Here is a 17,755-nt window from a genome sequence, read left to right as displayed (position 1 = left end):
AGCTTCACTCGGCCTATAGGCTGGCGCCCCTCAGCAGCTGATGGGAAATATTATCTGCTTGAAAAAGAAGACTTCCACTGAGGGTCCCTCCCCATCCCTGCACATCCCATTGGAACTACAGCGTGCCACTGAAACACAAATCCCAGCCAGACACAGAGCAGTGTTTCTTAGCTGTTAGCCTCAGAGTTCAGTGCAGCTATCTCAAGCATCTCAAAAACATGAGTGTAAAGAAATCCTCAAAGATGCAAGAAACCCCAGCTTTGGCAGCAACAATTTCTATTGTTTTCAGCTTTTCTGTTACCCATTCTTTCCCTTTCCCAGTTACCTCATTATGCTTAGAGGTTATTCACCATTTCCTGAAAGACACTTTTTTTTCCTCACGAGAAGGAACTTGTACTGTTCTGTACTTCCCAGGCATCTCTCACCAACCTGTCTGATATTCTCCAGCATCTTCAGGGTAAAGGATTAAGCACTATTTCATGTACCCTGCACACATTTCCTTCCACCATGATTTCCTTCTTCATGAATACAAAGTTTCCTTTCCTTAAGGCTAACACTGGAAAAAAATGGCACATGGGAGCAGTATAACTAAGGAAAGTAAAGCCATATGAAGGGAAAACAATGTAATAAATTTCTCCAAAGAAAAACAAAAGGAGTAAGTGTAAAAAAGAGCCAAAAGCAGCGATGAAGACTGAAAGGAGCATCAAGTAAGTATAGAAAGTGAAAATAGGAAACTTAAAGTAACAAAAATGTCAAGAATATAAAGAGAAAATAACAGCTGAAGATGATCAAATAAAAAATATGTGTAAAGGCAGGAAAGGCAAACAGAAGAGGCTCTTACAAAACTCCAGTACTAGATTTATTTCCAGAGTTGTGTTCTTCTAAGCCCTCTAACTACTGGGTAAAACCAACCTTCTAAACAAGTTATTTGGGATCTTCTGGCCAGACTAACAGAAAAAAATATCATCTGAAATACCAGGATGCAACACAAATTGCCTAACACACTCTACAGCTAACCCAGACTGTTACTCATATTTGAGCCCAAATCTTTTTGATTTGGAGGAGCTTTAAACCCAGACGTGGTAAACTCACAGTAGGGAGGAAGGCTAAGAGCCTGAGCCCTCATCTACCTCTGAAGGAAGCAGCTCCTGTGCAGCAAGGGCAGACCCTAAGCTGAGCTCCCATCTTTTCTCCCTGCCCTGCAGCACAAACAAGCTATTCCACAACAGACATGACTGATTGCAAAGGAATCCCTGAGCTCTCCCGAGCAATCACATGCTGCCAGACACACACAAGTGCCGAAACAAGGACACTAACCAGCTCAGGGTTTTGCTGTGTGAATGTTCCCACCCAAACCAACCTCAGCAAGGACACTAACCAGCTCAGGGTTTTGCTGTGTGAATGTTCCCACCCAAACCAACCTCAGCTGGCCAGCAGCAGGTTAGCTACATAGTGAAGGCATCCCTGAGCATCAATCCCAGGATTTCCCAGGGCAATTAAATGCACAGAGCAGAGAAAAGCCAAACCTAACCGGTAATGTATGTCCTGCTTCTGGCCAAGCGACTAATGTAAATTATTCCTCCTCTACATCAAAGTTGGGGACATTGTGTAACAGTCAAATTCTTTCAACTGATGTAAATCAGGAAGCATCCCATGGAAGACAGGGAACAGTTCAGACCAATGTCAGACTTACTGATCTTCCTCCGTGTGTCACAGCACCACAGATAAAAGCATGCTGTAGGCCTGGCAACCAGTCCCAGCAAGTTCCTGATAGCAGGTGGCGTGTTTGACACAGTCTCTGCAATTCAGAACTCTGTGATAAAATTATTGCCTTCCACCCTACACTAACTCAAAAAAAAAAAACTTTAGGGAAACTACTGAGCATACAGCACATATGTTATGAGCTTGAAATGTATACATCTACTAAGCCTTGCACTTGGAATTAGCATCCAACAACAGCTCTGTTTTGGATGACTCTAGAACACGAGTGTCATGCGGGTGAAGATGGGCTTTTTAAAACTAGTTTTATGACATTTCCAAACCAAGATATTAAATACAGACAGGCAGTTCACAAACTTCAGAAAAAACACTCTGCAGGTGGCCCAGACTGCTGAAATTCATACATCACTTTCTCTCCACTAAACATATAATACCTCTTTATTCTTGGCATTTCCCCAACATATCATTCAATTGTAACAGTCTCTGTAAGCACTAAAAGAGCAAAGAGCAACAAGTAAAACAGAAAAGGAGATAACTATTAACAAGGAACTACTGTTCATATAAAATTATCTTACATTGATATAAGTATTCAAGAACATTTTTGACACATCCACAGGACCTTCCTCTCTCACAACAAAAGCACTTGGAATGCCCTATTAAAGCACTTGTTGTTTTGTTTTTTCCAGGATTCAATAACTTCACCCTACTTCAAAATCATGTGATGTTATTGTCTTTCTGAAAAAGTGACTAAACATTAAACTCCTGTGAACTCCAAGTGCTGGCTACAATTCCACAGCTCAGAAGGACAACATGAAGAACTGGGTACAGGAAGAGTTCCCCTGACCCTCTGCCTTCACCTCTCTGAAGGAATGCATTTGATGAAGGATGCTGCTCAAAGACTCAGGAGATTTTGGACAGAAACTTTCAAAGAAAAGAAATTCTGAACCAGATGAAACGGGCTGTGTTCTGAGGACAGGAAATGCCCAAGGGTGGATTGTCAGAGCCAGCTGCTGCAGTACAAGTAACTTGCCTAATGTTTAAGGGTGTGCAGGTTGAACAGAATAAATTTAGTCTTAGATTTAAACATTGAGCTGAAGTTTCTCACTTTCATCTCTACTCCTTTTCCATCTATTTGTACTCTTCCTACCGATAACTAAATTGGACTGGTTTGAACAAGGTACTCTTTACATTTACTAGCCCTGAGGATTCTCTAACAGAGCTAAAGCCAGCTGAGTCTAACCAACATGAAAAAGACAGAAGAGCAGGGATTCTTTGAGATGGCCATTCATTGAAGGTGTGGAAAAGAGAACATGCAGGTCTGGAAGAAAAGGAATTCTTCCTGTGCATGTCACATGCTCATTTAACAATGAGCAAACACAATTTTCCTACCATGATTTCAATCTGTCCTCTGCCCCCCGCCCCCTTCATCGCTTGCTTTCTTCTGCAGCACTATCTCCCATTCAGTTTCTGTGAACTATTTCAAATCATAACAATGACAGTCAGAAGAGGGACAGTCAGTCCTAACAGTTTCCTAAACCAAATCAATGATATAACTACACTGAGAAAAATCATCACAAACCCCACCTAAACTCCTGGGTTGCCTCACACACCTGATAGTCACTGCATGCCTAAAAGCAGTTGAATAGCCACAGAAAAAAACTGCAACCAGCTTTAGTGTAAGAACAGGAACCAATTAATGGCAACTGGAATCTGTTGCCCCAGTATATAGATTTTTATAGTAAGTCAAATAATTATTGATGCTTTACAAAAGCAATTAAAATCTGTCTTTGCAGAAGTAGTTTTTTCTGTAATTACTGTATATTCCTCATTGTGTTCTAGTGTCCTCTTTAAATTACAGTCTTCAAAGCTAAACTCCCAGAATTGATACTGTCACAGATAATGGTACTCCTATTTTGAACTCATTCCTTCAGTAGTCACACTTTACCTAAGCCGTCAGAAACAGGCAATCCCACTGCTCCCATTGAAGTGTTTTGGCTGAATGACATCCCCTTCCTTTAAAATCTGTAAGGTGGGATACCTTCAAGTCAGGTTCTTCATATGCCAATGCTTGTTGTCAAAGCAGTTCTCAAATAAACATAAGGAAAAACGAACACTACCAGTTTCAGTAATGACACTCTTTCCACACATAATGCCATTTTCTTAGACCACAACAAAAGCCTATAATAATTTTTGTTTCACAAACAGCTCCAAAATTTTGAATCCAGTGACACAAGAAAGGGGCAGGAGGTGACTTTTCTACATTTACTATACCAGCAATCAATACATACAAATGGGTGATGCTCAATCTTTTAACCAGACATTTCACTGACTTACTGAAAAGCTGTAGTTCTGTATACTGCCTATTGAAAGCCTGATTACAACCCCCCACAAACTTTTTTTAGTCTGTCAAATACAGACAACTCCTTGCATAACTTTTGCCCAGTAGTACCTTGACTTTTCAATAATCTCAGTTTAAAAGGCAGTTCTACTACCTAGAAATATTGCTAAAGATGTAATACTGTTCATGGGGTGTCTATGACAAGGTGCAGGCAGCGGGGACTGCAGGGCAGCCTCTTGTAAGGAGAAGCTGGGGCTGACCTCTGCTGGACATGGCCACTCCAAAAGACTGACCACAGGGCATGGCTGAGTCCCTCAGTCACTGGTGGCGTGAGAAAGCACACATCGCTGCCTGGCAGGGAGGAAAAGAGTGCAAGAAACTGCCCTGCAAACACCAAGGTGAAAGAATGAGGGGGGGGAGGAGGTGCTCCAGGCACCCCTGAAGAAGACCACAGTGAAGCAGGTCATGCCCCTGCAGCCTGTAAGGACCGCACAAGAGTGGGCAGATACACCAAGGAAGCTGCAGCCCACAGAGAGCCTATGCAGAACAGGGTTCCTGGCAGTAGCCCATGGGGGACCCATGCTGGAGCAGCCTGTTCCTGAAGGACTGCACCTCATGGAAGGGACTCACGCGGGAGCAATTCTTGGAGGACTGCAACCCATGGGAAGGGCCAGGCTGGAACAAGGAAACAGGGTGAGGAGGCAGGAGCAGCAGAGAGGAGCTGTTTGTTATAGGATGACCACAACCCACATTCCCCGCCCTGCACCATTCAGGGGGAGGAGGTGGAGGAGTCAGAGATGAAAAAGTGAAACTAAACCTGGGAAGAAGGGGGTAGGGCAAGGTAGTTTTAGTTGTCTCTTTGTTTCTTACCATCCTACTCTATTTTAAATTGGCAATAAATTACATTATTTTTTCCCAAATTAAGCCTGTTTTCCCCGTGACGGTAATTAGTAAGTGATCTCCCTGTCCTTGTTGTGAACCATGAGCTACTCCATCTTATTTTCTCCTCTGTCCGGTCGAGGAGGGGAAGCAAAGGAGCAGCTGAGTGGGGGTCTGGCAGCCAGCCAAGGTCAACCCACCACACAGTGAAATAAATAAAACAGCCCATCCAAAACTATCCCCCCTTTCTACATCCTTCCAAAGGATGCAGAAACGGGGACTCTATGAGGCCACTACTCTCCCTTTGACCCTCCTCAACCTGCACTTCAGCACAGTCGGTTTCCTGACTCGGTGCCAAATGATACTCTTCCTCAAAAAGAAACTCCTGCCTCTTCCAATTTTTATTCTTCATTTGGCTTGTCACCAGCTTCTTAAGCCAAAGCTACTCTTCCCACAATCACAGAAATGGAAAAGAGTAATTTAACTACTGTTATCAGCAAATTATAGTGAAATCAAACAGCAGATACAAGTACCATTTCACATGCAGGCATTCCTATACACACCCTCTAAGGTAGGAAATCCAGCATAAATTCTATGCTTTAGCCTACATGGCTAAAGGGGGGTTTTATCTGCTCATTTTCATACAGACTGACACTGCAATTATCAGCAATCCATAATTACTAACCACATGAGGACAATTTAACAGTTTAGTAAATACTGGTTAATGTTTAAACTTGGAATGGATGGGCAGCTTCACCAGACAGGTCAACGTGACTGAAATCAAGAAAGGTTATGTGAAGTATAAAAGGCTCAACCCTGAAGTAATTTCCTTTGGTTGTTTTTTATAATCAAGTCTAATGACCCATTGTAAAACTATGGTTTGTGAAACATAAGCATTAGGAAAAAAAATGAAAGCATTTGACACAATATGGACTAAATTCAACTCTTGCCCCTCATCTCCCTAAGGCCTAAGCTAAAAGCAGACTCTATACAAACACTCTTGTTCCATACCTCCCACTCCAGAAAACTTTAATAACATAGGATTTGAGAGCTAGCATGTGTAGAAAGGGGGGAAAGGCCCAACTCCCTAAAAACCTAAATTGAAAACCAAGAAGAGAAGAATTTTCACAGTAAGCAGTTAACATTCCTCTTTCAAATTGTGGAATAAATGGATTATCTTGCCTACTATAAACTGTTTAGACGCAAGCTTGTACACACACACTGGATTTTAAGACAGCTTTTAAAGTGGTTCATAAAATACTGACTTGAGCAATCACCATAAAGACATTCTGTGGTTCCCATCAAAGACAAATCTTCACCTTATTGGGACATGCTCTATAGTGATCAGCTCAAACAGCCTTTAAATTCTGCACAGAAATATTACTTAATGATGGAACATTCATCAGTTATAACTGTGTTGTCTCCTAGCTCACAGACATTACAACTCCTTACCAATACTTACCTAACATACTATGTCATTATAACATGTTACTAGGAAACAAAGCAGATGAGCGGAAATGGGTGCCCTAATGGTGCAAAAATTGCTGTAATCCACTCTTACAATTTAGGTATTGTGCAGATGAAGCAAGATTTACTGAACTTCTAAATCAGAGTCTTGCATGATGAGATGTGTATCAGGAAGCCCGACACACTCTGGCTATGCAACAGCAACTGTGACTTTGAGAAGCTTAATTCTAGGCTGAGATTGAATTAATTTGTCTAGCTCCTAGAAGGCAGTATAGAGGTTTCAGATCATAAATTACAGTATCATAGTAAAGTACCTGAAGATGCCTCTAGTTAAAAAACATTCGGGGACACAGTATAAATATTAATCGGACATGACCTGCATGCAAATAGTACACAGTTATTAAAGATCGCTCCAGGAAATGACAGTTTATCTGATAATTTACCTCATAATTAGGAAATGCCAAAAATTCTGTCTCTTCTGGCTGTTAGTGCAATAATAAATATTAAGACCTTTTACATTTTCTGATAAAAAAGAATAAGAAGATAATTCACACAGTAAGTGTTTAGGAGAATTACCTTAGTGAAGAGTTGGGAACTAGCAATTACAATGTTTTCAGACAGGTGAGGTAAAGAACACCATAAAGATCTACTCTTGAAACCATCTCTTGAAGCAGCAGAATGACACTGCTCTGAAGACAGTTTCCTGACAATGCCTTTAAGACATTGAGAAATAAAGGTAAAATCAACCCCTTTATATTTCATAGAAAGTGTTCTAAATAATTCCAAAGAAGTACAGTAAGCTTTCAACAAATCCAAGAGGGGAGCCATTTTCTTGACACAGTGAAAGAGTGCTTCACATTCTTCACCACTAGTGAAAAATGATTCCCAAACAAATAAATTAATGCATTATCTTTAATCAAATTTAAATGAAAGTAACACAAGTAAGTAAACCCTCCTTTTTTTATGGCTGGCTTTTGCAAAAGTAACCGTTACCATATGTATGAGACCCCTGGTCAATTTGTCAATTGTTTCTCCAATTTAAACTCTATTTTCACAGAAGGGTTATAATGGAAGGGGTGTCTGGAAGACATCTGTTCCAACTCTCTCACTTGAGCAGAGCCGCTTAGAGCCCAGGACCACATCCAGACAATTTTTGAATACATCCAAGGATGGAGATTATACCACCTACTTGGCACCCTCAGGGTCAAAAAGTGTCTCCTGATGTTCAGCAGGAACCTCCCGTGTTTCAGTTTGCGCCCACTGCCTCCAGTCCTGCTATTCTGCACCACTTGGAAAAGCCTAGCTGCATGCTCTTAATCCCCTCCCTTCACGAAGGTACATTGATGAGATCCCCCTGAACCTTCTCCTCTCCAAGCTGAACACCCCTAGCTCTTCTTAGGCTCTTATGAAGCATCCCCATTTCCAACACATTGTTATAAACACTGTGATGATTCTGGGAAAACAGTTTGGCTTATTTAATAACAAATATGAATACACTGAATCATTTTCTTCTTCATTTGTATGGTACAGTACTCAAAAGAAAAGATAGATGTCATAAGGTGAGGATAAACTGGGAGAAGTTTTGATTGAGAGTACATAAAAGTACAGGTCTCATTTTTGAAAGTATTCAAAGTAACGTGAAATCTTAAGGCCTTCAAACCACAGACTCTAGAAGCCTTCCACCACACTACACAATTTCTTGATTGATAGAAACGTTTTTCTTTTAAAATTTTGCTCTGTTTCTACATATTCATGCGGTACTTCCAAAACCCATACTTCAGCATTAAGGTTACAGGCAATGTCTTGTGGACTAGACACTTGTTTATATTGAAAGTACAGCCAATTAAACTAAACCTTGTAATTTAAAGCTTCATGGAACAGTAATTTTTATGGCCTGATAAGTAATGGAGACAAACTTAGGTAACCCAGAAAGACTGAGACAAATATATTTATTTAAAAGCAAATATTTACTAGTCAGGCTGCAGAAACAATACTGTCTTTTCCCCCCTGCACTACAAAGTACTGAGTGTACACACACACGCACACAGCCAGAGAGAACAAGGAGCACAGTTACAAAAGAACATTAAACCAGCAGATAATTTATCTGTCCTGCTAAGGAAGTCTCAGGGAAGTGAGCCAAAATGTGAAAAGAAGAAAACACAGGAGGACCAAACATAAGAGATACAGCACTGCATCAAGATTGCACAGAAACTTTAAACAATACACGACATTCACCTACACCAATGGAACTTAAATGATTTTTTGAAGTCTCCCCTAGATCATTTACCATGAATCCAACAGGCCACAAAGCTCCTGTCAGAAAAGATCTTTGAAATTAACCACTTACACAAAGCATACACAGCAAAGTATACCACTGTCCAAACATTTAGATACAGAAAAAAGCAAGAATTAGGTTGATAACGAAAGTAACAGCAGCACTTCTGATAGCTAATGTTTACATCTTTCAGACTAACTGCAATTATTTGAAGTGTGATGCTTACCTTTAATAGTTTCCTCCACAACTTCTACTACACGATCTATCTGCTGAACCTAAAAAAAGTCAGAAGGTCAATATCTATGTAGTCAACAACTGGACATAATCTATATAAGCTCTTCTTATGTGTGCTCTCCTGAACCAAGGGGAAATAAAGAGTCTGGGGCTATGTTTTTAGCCAGGTTTTTTCTGTTCATCTTGGTTCATCTTCCAAAAGTTAACTGTAAAACTCACCATCTAACTTAAACCAAATTTTGTCCTCAAAAATAGCAACTGTAAGTTCAGCAAAAAATCACCAAATGGATTAAAAAAAATTCACAGCTTAACTGCTGTTCATAGTCCATGAAGGGTAGTGCTCACCCAGGCAGTCACCACCTGGGTGGCTCAAATAGCCCCCAGTCTTAACACCAAATTAGTAGGTGGTAGAGAATACAAGCAGCTGAGGATATTGTGAGGGCAGACTACAGGGGAGAAAATTAAGTACTGTAGGGGAAAGACACTGGAATATGGGAAGAAATTAAAAATACTGTGGTCAAGTTTAAGGGAACAAGACATAGTCCTGGATTGACAGCAGGCATTCCATTTGGAAATGGAAGGAAAAGCCCCAGTGCTTTTCACAGGACAGAATAATATTTAATGAGTGTGACATAGCATCTCCAGCAAAGACAACAGACTGATGTTTTGTTACATTTGCCAAAATTCACCCATAATGTAATAAAATGTTCAACTATTTCTTATTTGATATATTATTATTTATTTAAAGTTAATAGCCAATATACTATAGAGATGTCGGTATATGAAGTAGAAAGAATTAGCATTAATACTGCAAAATTAAACACATCAAATTCTTGAACCTGAGATTCTACCTACAACTTTTCTCTAAACCACCTATTATATGTAATGTCTACTAATATATCCCCACAGATGTTGACATACAATGCAGGAAAAGATACTTTGCCCATTTAATTAGTTTATAATTTTCCCACAACATTCCTTCTTAAACACTGCTTCTTTAAGCTTTACATTATATGAACTAGATTTAGTATGACTTCTACAGTCATTTCCTTAGAATTTCTTTTCCGATTTGTTTCAAAAACAAGCTGAAAAGCACAAGTTGCAGAGGCTTCAAGAGTTGAACCTGGTCTGCAACAAGGAGCTTAGAACTTGGACCCCTTGCATCAAAACCATTAAATCTCTCTGCCCTTAAGCCGCCGAGTTTGTCATTTCCTGTAAACGCATGTTTGCAGTCATCTCTATTTCACATTCATTTTCCAATTGGTTTAATAGCAGCTAAAAAAAAAAAAAAAAAAACAACAAAAAAAAAAGCTCATCTGTAGCTGGTGTCTGATCTGGAGTTCCCAACAAAAGTCAGTGGGAGTCTGTTCCTTTCCTTGTCTGGGTGTTGGATCAAGTCCATGCAGAACTATTTTTTTTCTTAAACCTTTTGAAATGCAGCCTTTTCAAAACACAAATCTCTCCCTCTTCATATTTCTGAAGACAGCATATTAGTTACGAGTTCTAGAACATAAATTATTTAAAGTATCACTAATATGGGCATTTTTATACTCTTTTTAAAAGATATATATATGTAAATCCTTTGCTGAAATACAAGCATTCATATTATAAACATATGTCAATATTTAGCAATCTACTTTTAAAGAAAGCCCACTTAAGCAGTTGTGTGGAACATGTGCATTTTCACATTCTTGTGTGCGTACCCCTTTTGGATAAAAGTTAAAAAGCTATGACCTAAGATAGTTACATAGAGACTTTCTACTTATTTTTTTTAAAAACAGATTTTAAGATGCAACTTGAAACCAGAAGTGCACACATTTACAACTACAGACAGAGAACACAGTCTGTGGCAAATACATTGCCTAAAATATTACTGTTACACACCTCAACACTAAATTTTAGTTCATAATAATTTTAAACCTAGAGAAACCTGGCTGGTTCATAACCTGAGCCACCTGATTATTTACTGTACTGTACATAAGAGGAATTTGCATAGCTCCTGCATTTAACCACCTGTTAAATAAAGATGCAGAAAGAGCGACCAGCATATTGTATTGTTATTTAATTAGATAGATTATTCTGAATATATCTGTCAAGAATTCAGTTCAAGTAATTAAAATTATAGGTGGAGAGATGAGATCTGTGACTAGAAACGGATGCTTACTCTGCCTTACATGTTATGTCCCACATTAAGTATTTTTCATTTGAGATTATTGGAAATTGTTTGGCTAAAGCCACAAGCGCTCAAGAAGAAAAGATGGAATACTTCCCATCTGCATTTATGAAGATAAAAGTATTTTAGTAAAACTGAGGTGAATCTGGCGTAAGATGAGGGAAGGGCTCAGAGGATTATTCTTTGAAAAAAAATGGAGGAAAAAAGAAAAAGGGGGAAAATCACAAAGTCACGGTAATTAAATTTTATGGAGTATACAAAGGCTTGCAGGATTCTTTTCCCCACATCTCACTAACTTTATGGATAATTCTGTTCTGGAGTGGTATCAAAGGCATCTGTAAACTTCTTAAACAGAGACCCAATAACGTCTCCATCAGGAAGCCTATGAAGCACAGAGACATAAAAGTTCTTAGTGGCATATGAAGAGAAAATACCATTCCTCAACGTTTCTTTGTAACGAGTCTCTACAAATCAAACCTTCCAGACTGACAGCAGATACATTAGTGCTGGATGTAGTTAGTGCACCACACTTGGCGCCATAGATCTTGTGAGAACTTGTTTGTTGTATAAGCATATACATGGACATTTGTCCATTACAAATGGTTCTCCATTAGGACTTGAGTAGAACAAAAGCTAATGGCAGAGTGGAGCAAGCAGCTGAGCAGGACTACACTAATACAGAAATCTGGACTGAGACTATAGGACAAGAGCACTGGCAAAACCCATCAGACGAAGGAGTAGTCAATGCAAGAAACAGACTGGTCAAAAAAGCAAGAAAAAAGAGAGTTGTAACAAAGCATGAAGCCTGAGTTGAAACAAAGATGAGGAAAAATCTTTGAGCCTTCCTGGTGAGATCAGAGCTAGGGGTAAGTACAGCTCAGCAATCATATGTATCCAGCTCTTATATACACATAGCAGATACAGGGGGATCCATGCTAGGGCTGAAGCTGCAGGTCGCTCCTGAACACACAATTGCAAGCCAGCCACATTTCAAACCATGGACATGCCAGCACTGCACCGAGACAGAAGCCTTGAGCTCTCCAACTAAGCACCAGTAATTAGAGAAGGAATACAGAAACACTCACATGGCTCATTTGTCATCAGATAAAGTCCCTCCGTTCCCTTTGTGCTGTCACAATCCCATTCAACAGATGACTGTGAGATGTAAACAGCCCTAAGACATGCTTGTAATGTGCTATGTCTGCAGTCTCACACCAGGTGGTCTGCGAGTGCAGACAGACATGAATGTTGAAGATGGTCACACAAATTCTTCCAAGCTCTCAGACATGATCCAAGTTGTCTCAGAACCAGTATTAACATCCTGGAACTGTTTAGCAGATCAACTCTAGGAAAAACAGCCTCTAAGAGAGCTCCTATAAACTAAATGCTCTTAACGGGCACTTAAGTGTGAGGTTGCACATTCACCCCCAGTTTTTGTACTCTATAGAAGTTGGCAAGCCTCAGATCAAAGAAAGCTATGTAGAAAACTGCAGCCATGAACCTATCATGAAAGTAAGAGAAACTTTCTGATATTCTCTTCAGATCACAAGATTACAGAGTAATTCCTGCATCTGACAAGCCATTTCCGTAAGTGGTCATAAGGGATCCTTCAGCTGACAACTGTTGTTTCTCCTGAGGATCTGGGATTAACCTGGTAGAATCATCAGCAAATAAAAATGAATCAGAGATAAAAGTATGAGATCTCTGATGCTTGCACCAGTGGCTGTACAAGAAGGTTGTGGTTTCACCCTCTGATGAGTGTCAGCTCCCAGAAACTGACAGTTACGACCACTGGTTAAAAGTGGCAGCCAGGTTTCCAGCCACAATCAGCCTTCTCTGGGACCCTCCCCAGGGTGAATGCAGTTGCTCCCCACAGCCTGCTTTCCTTTCAGCATCAAAGGAAATGTCTTTTCCACTACAGAAGGTCTGAAGGTTAAAGGTTCTCTGATATCAACATGATAGTGACAACTCTCTCCAGATATTCTTCCCAGAGCCTTCCCCAAAGGCCCTTTCCTTTCCCTTCCCTGAGTTTCCCAGAGGTAGCACAAGCAATTTGTAAGCACATCAAGTATAAGAAAATGACTACCAAAAAGATCTTGAAGACAGTAAAGGCGGGATAAACACAAGAAATACCGAAGACTAGGAATGTTTATTGAAAAAACTCTGCAAACCAAAATAAAACCCAACAACTCAGCCAATGGTTCAGAGAAACTGAGGAAACGGTACCCACAATATAGGAATATAGGAAAGGGCAGCGGTTTGCTTGCACAGCATGAGGTTACTGCTGGAGGAAACTATCAGCACTCAGCTGCTTATGAACACCCTGGGAGTAAACATAGATAAAACTACTTGAAATAGAGAAATTTCTTTTTTTTCTCATCTAGGAAAACCCTAGGTAATTCCAACCTGCTATTCCTAATCCTGAAGTTTTTAACTCCCATTCACCAACTCTCACCTTCATCTCACCTTGTTTAGGCAGCTCTGTCAGATGCTGGATATTAAAAGCCTACTCAGCCTATCCCCTCTCTAAAGCCAGTAAAGGAGAAATACACAGCTTCAAAAGTCACTTCAGATCTTCTAAAAATCTAAATTATTTTAGAGATAATTATCTCCACTGACCATAAAGGGAGCTGAGCAAAACACACTCTCAAATTACAGCACTTAGGCAGCATAAATCTAGGCCTGAATACATAACTTCAAAAGGCATGTGATTAGCCACTCTGGCTTCAGAGGGATAACATCTGTGTTTAAAACCTTTACTGACAACACTGACCATAGTAATGGGCAATATTCCTGCTTAGAAAGGTATTCTAAGAGCAGGCTCTACACAGACTTTAAAGGGAAGAAGACTACCTCACAGAAACATGTAAACAACTGATTTTCGTTGCTAAACACTGACACAGCTGAAGTGTAATTCTTATCTAAATTAATCTAAATTAATTCCTACACCTTTTGATTCATAGGACAGTATGTAACTGCTGTGGAAATTGATAGATTCTCTTTGCATGTCCAATTCTCAGTTTAAAAACAGGTGCTTAACTGGAATACTTCTTTCCTGGCGTTCCAGGTTCAAGCATCATATCTGAATATCAGCATTGGCAATTCGCAAGCCAAAGCCGACCAGCTGAGAGGTACTGACTGAGCATGAATTTTGCATGAAATCATTCTTGGCCATAAATTACAGAACAGTGTGCACCTGTTCCCAGGCTTTCAACAGGCTTTCCAAGAATTCTGCTAATTCAAATCATTCAAAATAAAATTCCATCAAATTAGTCTTTCATGAAGTACACAGTGGATATTTGCATTTATGCAAGGCTCTAGTTTAAGGGCAGCAGAGAGGCTTTCAATCTTTAACACAGTGTGACCACACAAACACTGCAAGGTAGGGAAGCGTCATTATCTCTGTTTTGCAAACATCACTGAAGCTTGTATGAACTGAACATCAGTAATATCATACAACACATCATCCTCATTTAGGACACCAAAGCAGTAACAATGTACAAGCATTTGGCATCTCAATACAGTCACGCTGCTTTTTCTTTTACAATGGCACTGTTAAAGCCTGCTCAGTGGAGGGATTTACAAATGGAGACCTAAAAGGCACATTGGTGTAAACCAATTACAGATGTACAGCTTGAGACATCAAGTGCTTACTTTTTGTAATGTACTTAGCATTTTTATACTGAATCATCTACTTCATAGCAGTGCTCCTACTGTTAAACATGCTGCTACCAGGAGTTTTCAGCACTTCCACTAATCACTCTCCACAGTTGCTACTGGGTATTTAAAAAACTACCTAAAGCTCACCTTACAGAATAGAACAGCCACAGGAAAAGTGTATTTGGAGAATTTAGAAAAGGTTATTCAAGGGAATGCAGAGAGCCCTTGCAGGGAAGTTTTCACGGCTACATGTTTCTCCTGGAAGCAGTGCCTTCAGGCTCAACCAGGCCAAAGAGCATGCAATAATTTTACCATGCACAGGACCTGTACCTTCTGACTTCGGTGTAGCAGCAGAGGGAGGGTTATAGCCTTGGCAATACTTGATATATTTTGTGCAGAAAAAAAAAATAGGTTGAAATTCTTCCTTTGGAAAATGGCTGTATGGCAGAAGATGACAAGTCTTTTGACGTTAGATATTAGATACACTAGGAAAGATGGGGAAGGAAGGAGAACTGGGGTTCTCATTCAGGAAGAGATTCATTTCTGTAGCTATTGCATGCCTTTAACAGGATACATATGTGCACTAAGCCCCATGTTTTCAGTATGTTCAATAATTTTGATGATTTCAAAGTACAGATACACAGGACTTGTGAAGACTCTTAAACCCTATGATCCCTCAGAAAACTGGTCAGGGGTTCCAACACATAGCATCAAACACCTTCAAACTCCAGACAAGTGCCAAAGAAACAAAAGGTTTTATTCCATACCAGTGGTTCAACATACCCCTGGGAACAAGGGGTCTGCATGCTCTTGTAGGCATTTCAGGAAGTGAGAAAACCCTAGAACTACGTACATTCATGAGTCCCAGAACATAAAATGTCTGATAATTCTTTAATTCTCCCTTGTCCCTCCCTTCCCTATAATCCCCTCAAAACAATCAGTATAAACAAAGTCACATATCCTTCTTTTTAGCAACTTACAAGTGAGGAACAACTCCTAACTGCAAGAGTTGATTTCTCTTTGCAATGCCATACATGCACTTGAGTTTGAAGTGGGTACAATACTCCAAACATGAAGGTGTACGCTTTGGAAACCAACAGAGTGTAAATGGCTGTGAACCTCTGTAATGCATCATTAAGTGTTTTGTGCACTTTCCACACTTGGCAGGTTTATTACTACCTAGACCTTCCCCTGTCCAGAAAACACCCCCTTTACCTTGCCATGTTATGTTATGGTTTGCCTTATATACAGCCTCTGGCAAATCCCTAACTCAAATTATTTCTAAAAAGTGGTAATGCCTTTAAAGAAACATAAAAACACAGTAATGTGTACCACAAATGATAACAAGCATATGAAGCTGCCCTTCCTTCCCTTCTGCCCAAGTCAAGGAATAAATAAAGAACAGCTGAAGTTCAGTCCAGTATTTCTCAAGTGCAGACCAAAACAATCCCAAGTTACCAGGATTTCTCTGGTAGTTACATCTCAACTCACTCCTCCATCATAATAACATGAGCAGAGAAGCCCTCTGACACACTCTGCCTTCGGAAAGCTGCCCCAAGGGAGTTATAATTGCTGGTAAATAACCACATTCCCAAACAACACTGTTCTTCAGAAAAATAAAAAAAAGAGAAGAAAAAGCAGAGCTTACATAAGCAACAATAAATCAACTATCTCTTTCAGCCAAGTTGAAGATGAGACCAACCTGGTGGTAAAGCAAGATTTCCAAAACTGTACACTTAGTGCTTAAGATTTTAAATCAGAGTCAGTATCGTACTGCCAACAGAATGTTTTCTATTTCTCAATTCTGTCAAAACTTCCTTTCAAAAAGTTTTTGCAATAGTAAGATAACAACTCTTATCCTTTACATGCAGTCACACCCCCTCACACACAGTCTTTGTAAAATGAAAGAAAATCTTAAATACACAAACTGAAAACATGGACAATATCTGCTCTTAGCTTTGCTTCTGTTAATTGTTATGCCTAAAGTTTAGGGCCTTTCCGAGCTAAAGCATCTATTAGTTAAAGAGCAGTAAATTTTACCACAGCAATGACAGTTAGAAGACAGTGTCCTACATGGCAAAGATCATGTTTCAGTATTTTCAGCTCCAACCCAAAAGGACTTGGGAACACTGCAGTTAACAGTGTACTTTAGCTCCTAACAGAAATCTTTCTTTCTGTAATGAATACAAAACTACAAATATTTTTCACTATACACTAGTTCTAGATACCAAAATTAAGAGGCTAATTTTCATAAATTGTGTTACTAGAAGTGAAAGTTGAAAATAAATAAACAATGATTTTTAAAAATAAGATCAAACTTCAGCTTCCCTAAGTTTCCTGCGTTAAAATCATCAAAACTGAAACTCCAAACTACACTCTTCAAAGGATAGTGACTTACCTCTTTTTTCTCCCTTGGTTTTCACATGTCTAGATATCTTTACTATAATGACCAATTACAAATCACACGACTACGTTGCTTCTGAGCCAAAGCAAAATCCATTCACCATTTATTTTTTGTTTTTTCTATCCTGCTGCACAAAGTGTAATTAGCCAGAGTCTTAGAGATGACAGATAAGCACAGTTCTCTTGCATATATTTGTGTAAAGAAAGACTGTAGAGTGGCATGGAAAGTTTGTTTCTTCCTTTAAACTGTAACTATATAGTGTGACATTTTACAGTCCCTGAATACCATTTCTGGGCACTGAGTTAGTTTATAGATGTTAACATCACTGAGAATGGCAACTGGAAAAAAAAAAGGGGGGGGGGGGGGGGAATATAACATTTTGAGTGACAGCAGCCATTAAAAGATTCAGATAGCACAAAGCCCATCTTTGTAAAGAATTCTAATAAATCAGTTAATGGAGCCATCTTCTTCCGAATTCCAAACAAACTATTATCTTACTTCTAAATTAGTCTGAACCACCTGGTATGATCTCCTAATCAAAGTGAAAGCTTCAGTTCATTTGTGTTGTTCCTATAGTTTCGACCTGAATTCATGACACTTAGGTGG

General features: G+C 39.5%; 1 protein-coding gene across 2 annotated transcripts in view; it reads right to left on the bottom strand.

The window, feature by feature from the left end:
• CDKAL1 (CDK5 regulatory subunit associated protein 1 like 1) overlaps window positions 1–17,755 on the bottom strand; it is a 390,319-nt gene that overhangs the window by 257,581 nt on the left and 114,983 nt on the right. For both annotated transcript variants that reach the window (XM_061449582.1, XM_061449583.1), the window contains exon 7: window positions 8,905–8,953. In XM_061449582.1, the coding sequence (XP_061305566.1) occupies window positions 8,905–8,953 (49 nt within the window). The remainder of the gene's footprint in view (window positions 1–8,904; window positions 8,954–17,755) is intronic.

Source organism: Pezoporus flaviventris, unplaced genomic scaffold (genome assembly GCF_033815535.1).
Source record: "Pezoporus flaviventris isolate CSIRO_AGI_PZ_B2104156 unplaced genomic scaffold, CSIRO_AGI_Pfla_v1 ptg000007l, whole genome shotgun sequence".
In the NCBI taxonomy this organism is placed as follows: Eukaryota; Metazoa; Chordata; class Aves; order Psittaciformes; family Psittacidae; genus Pezoporus; species Pezoporus flaviventris.
The sequence above is the reverse complement of the archived record's forward strand: the minus strand, read 5'-3'. Positions and strand labels throughout refer to the sequence as shown.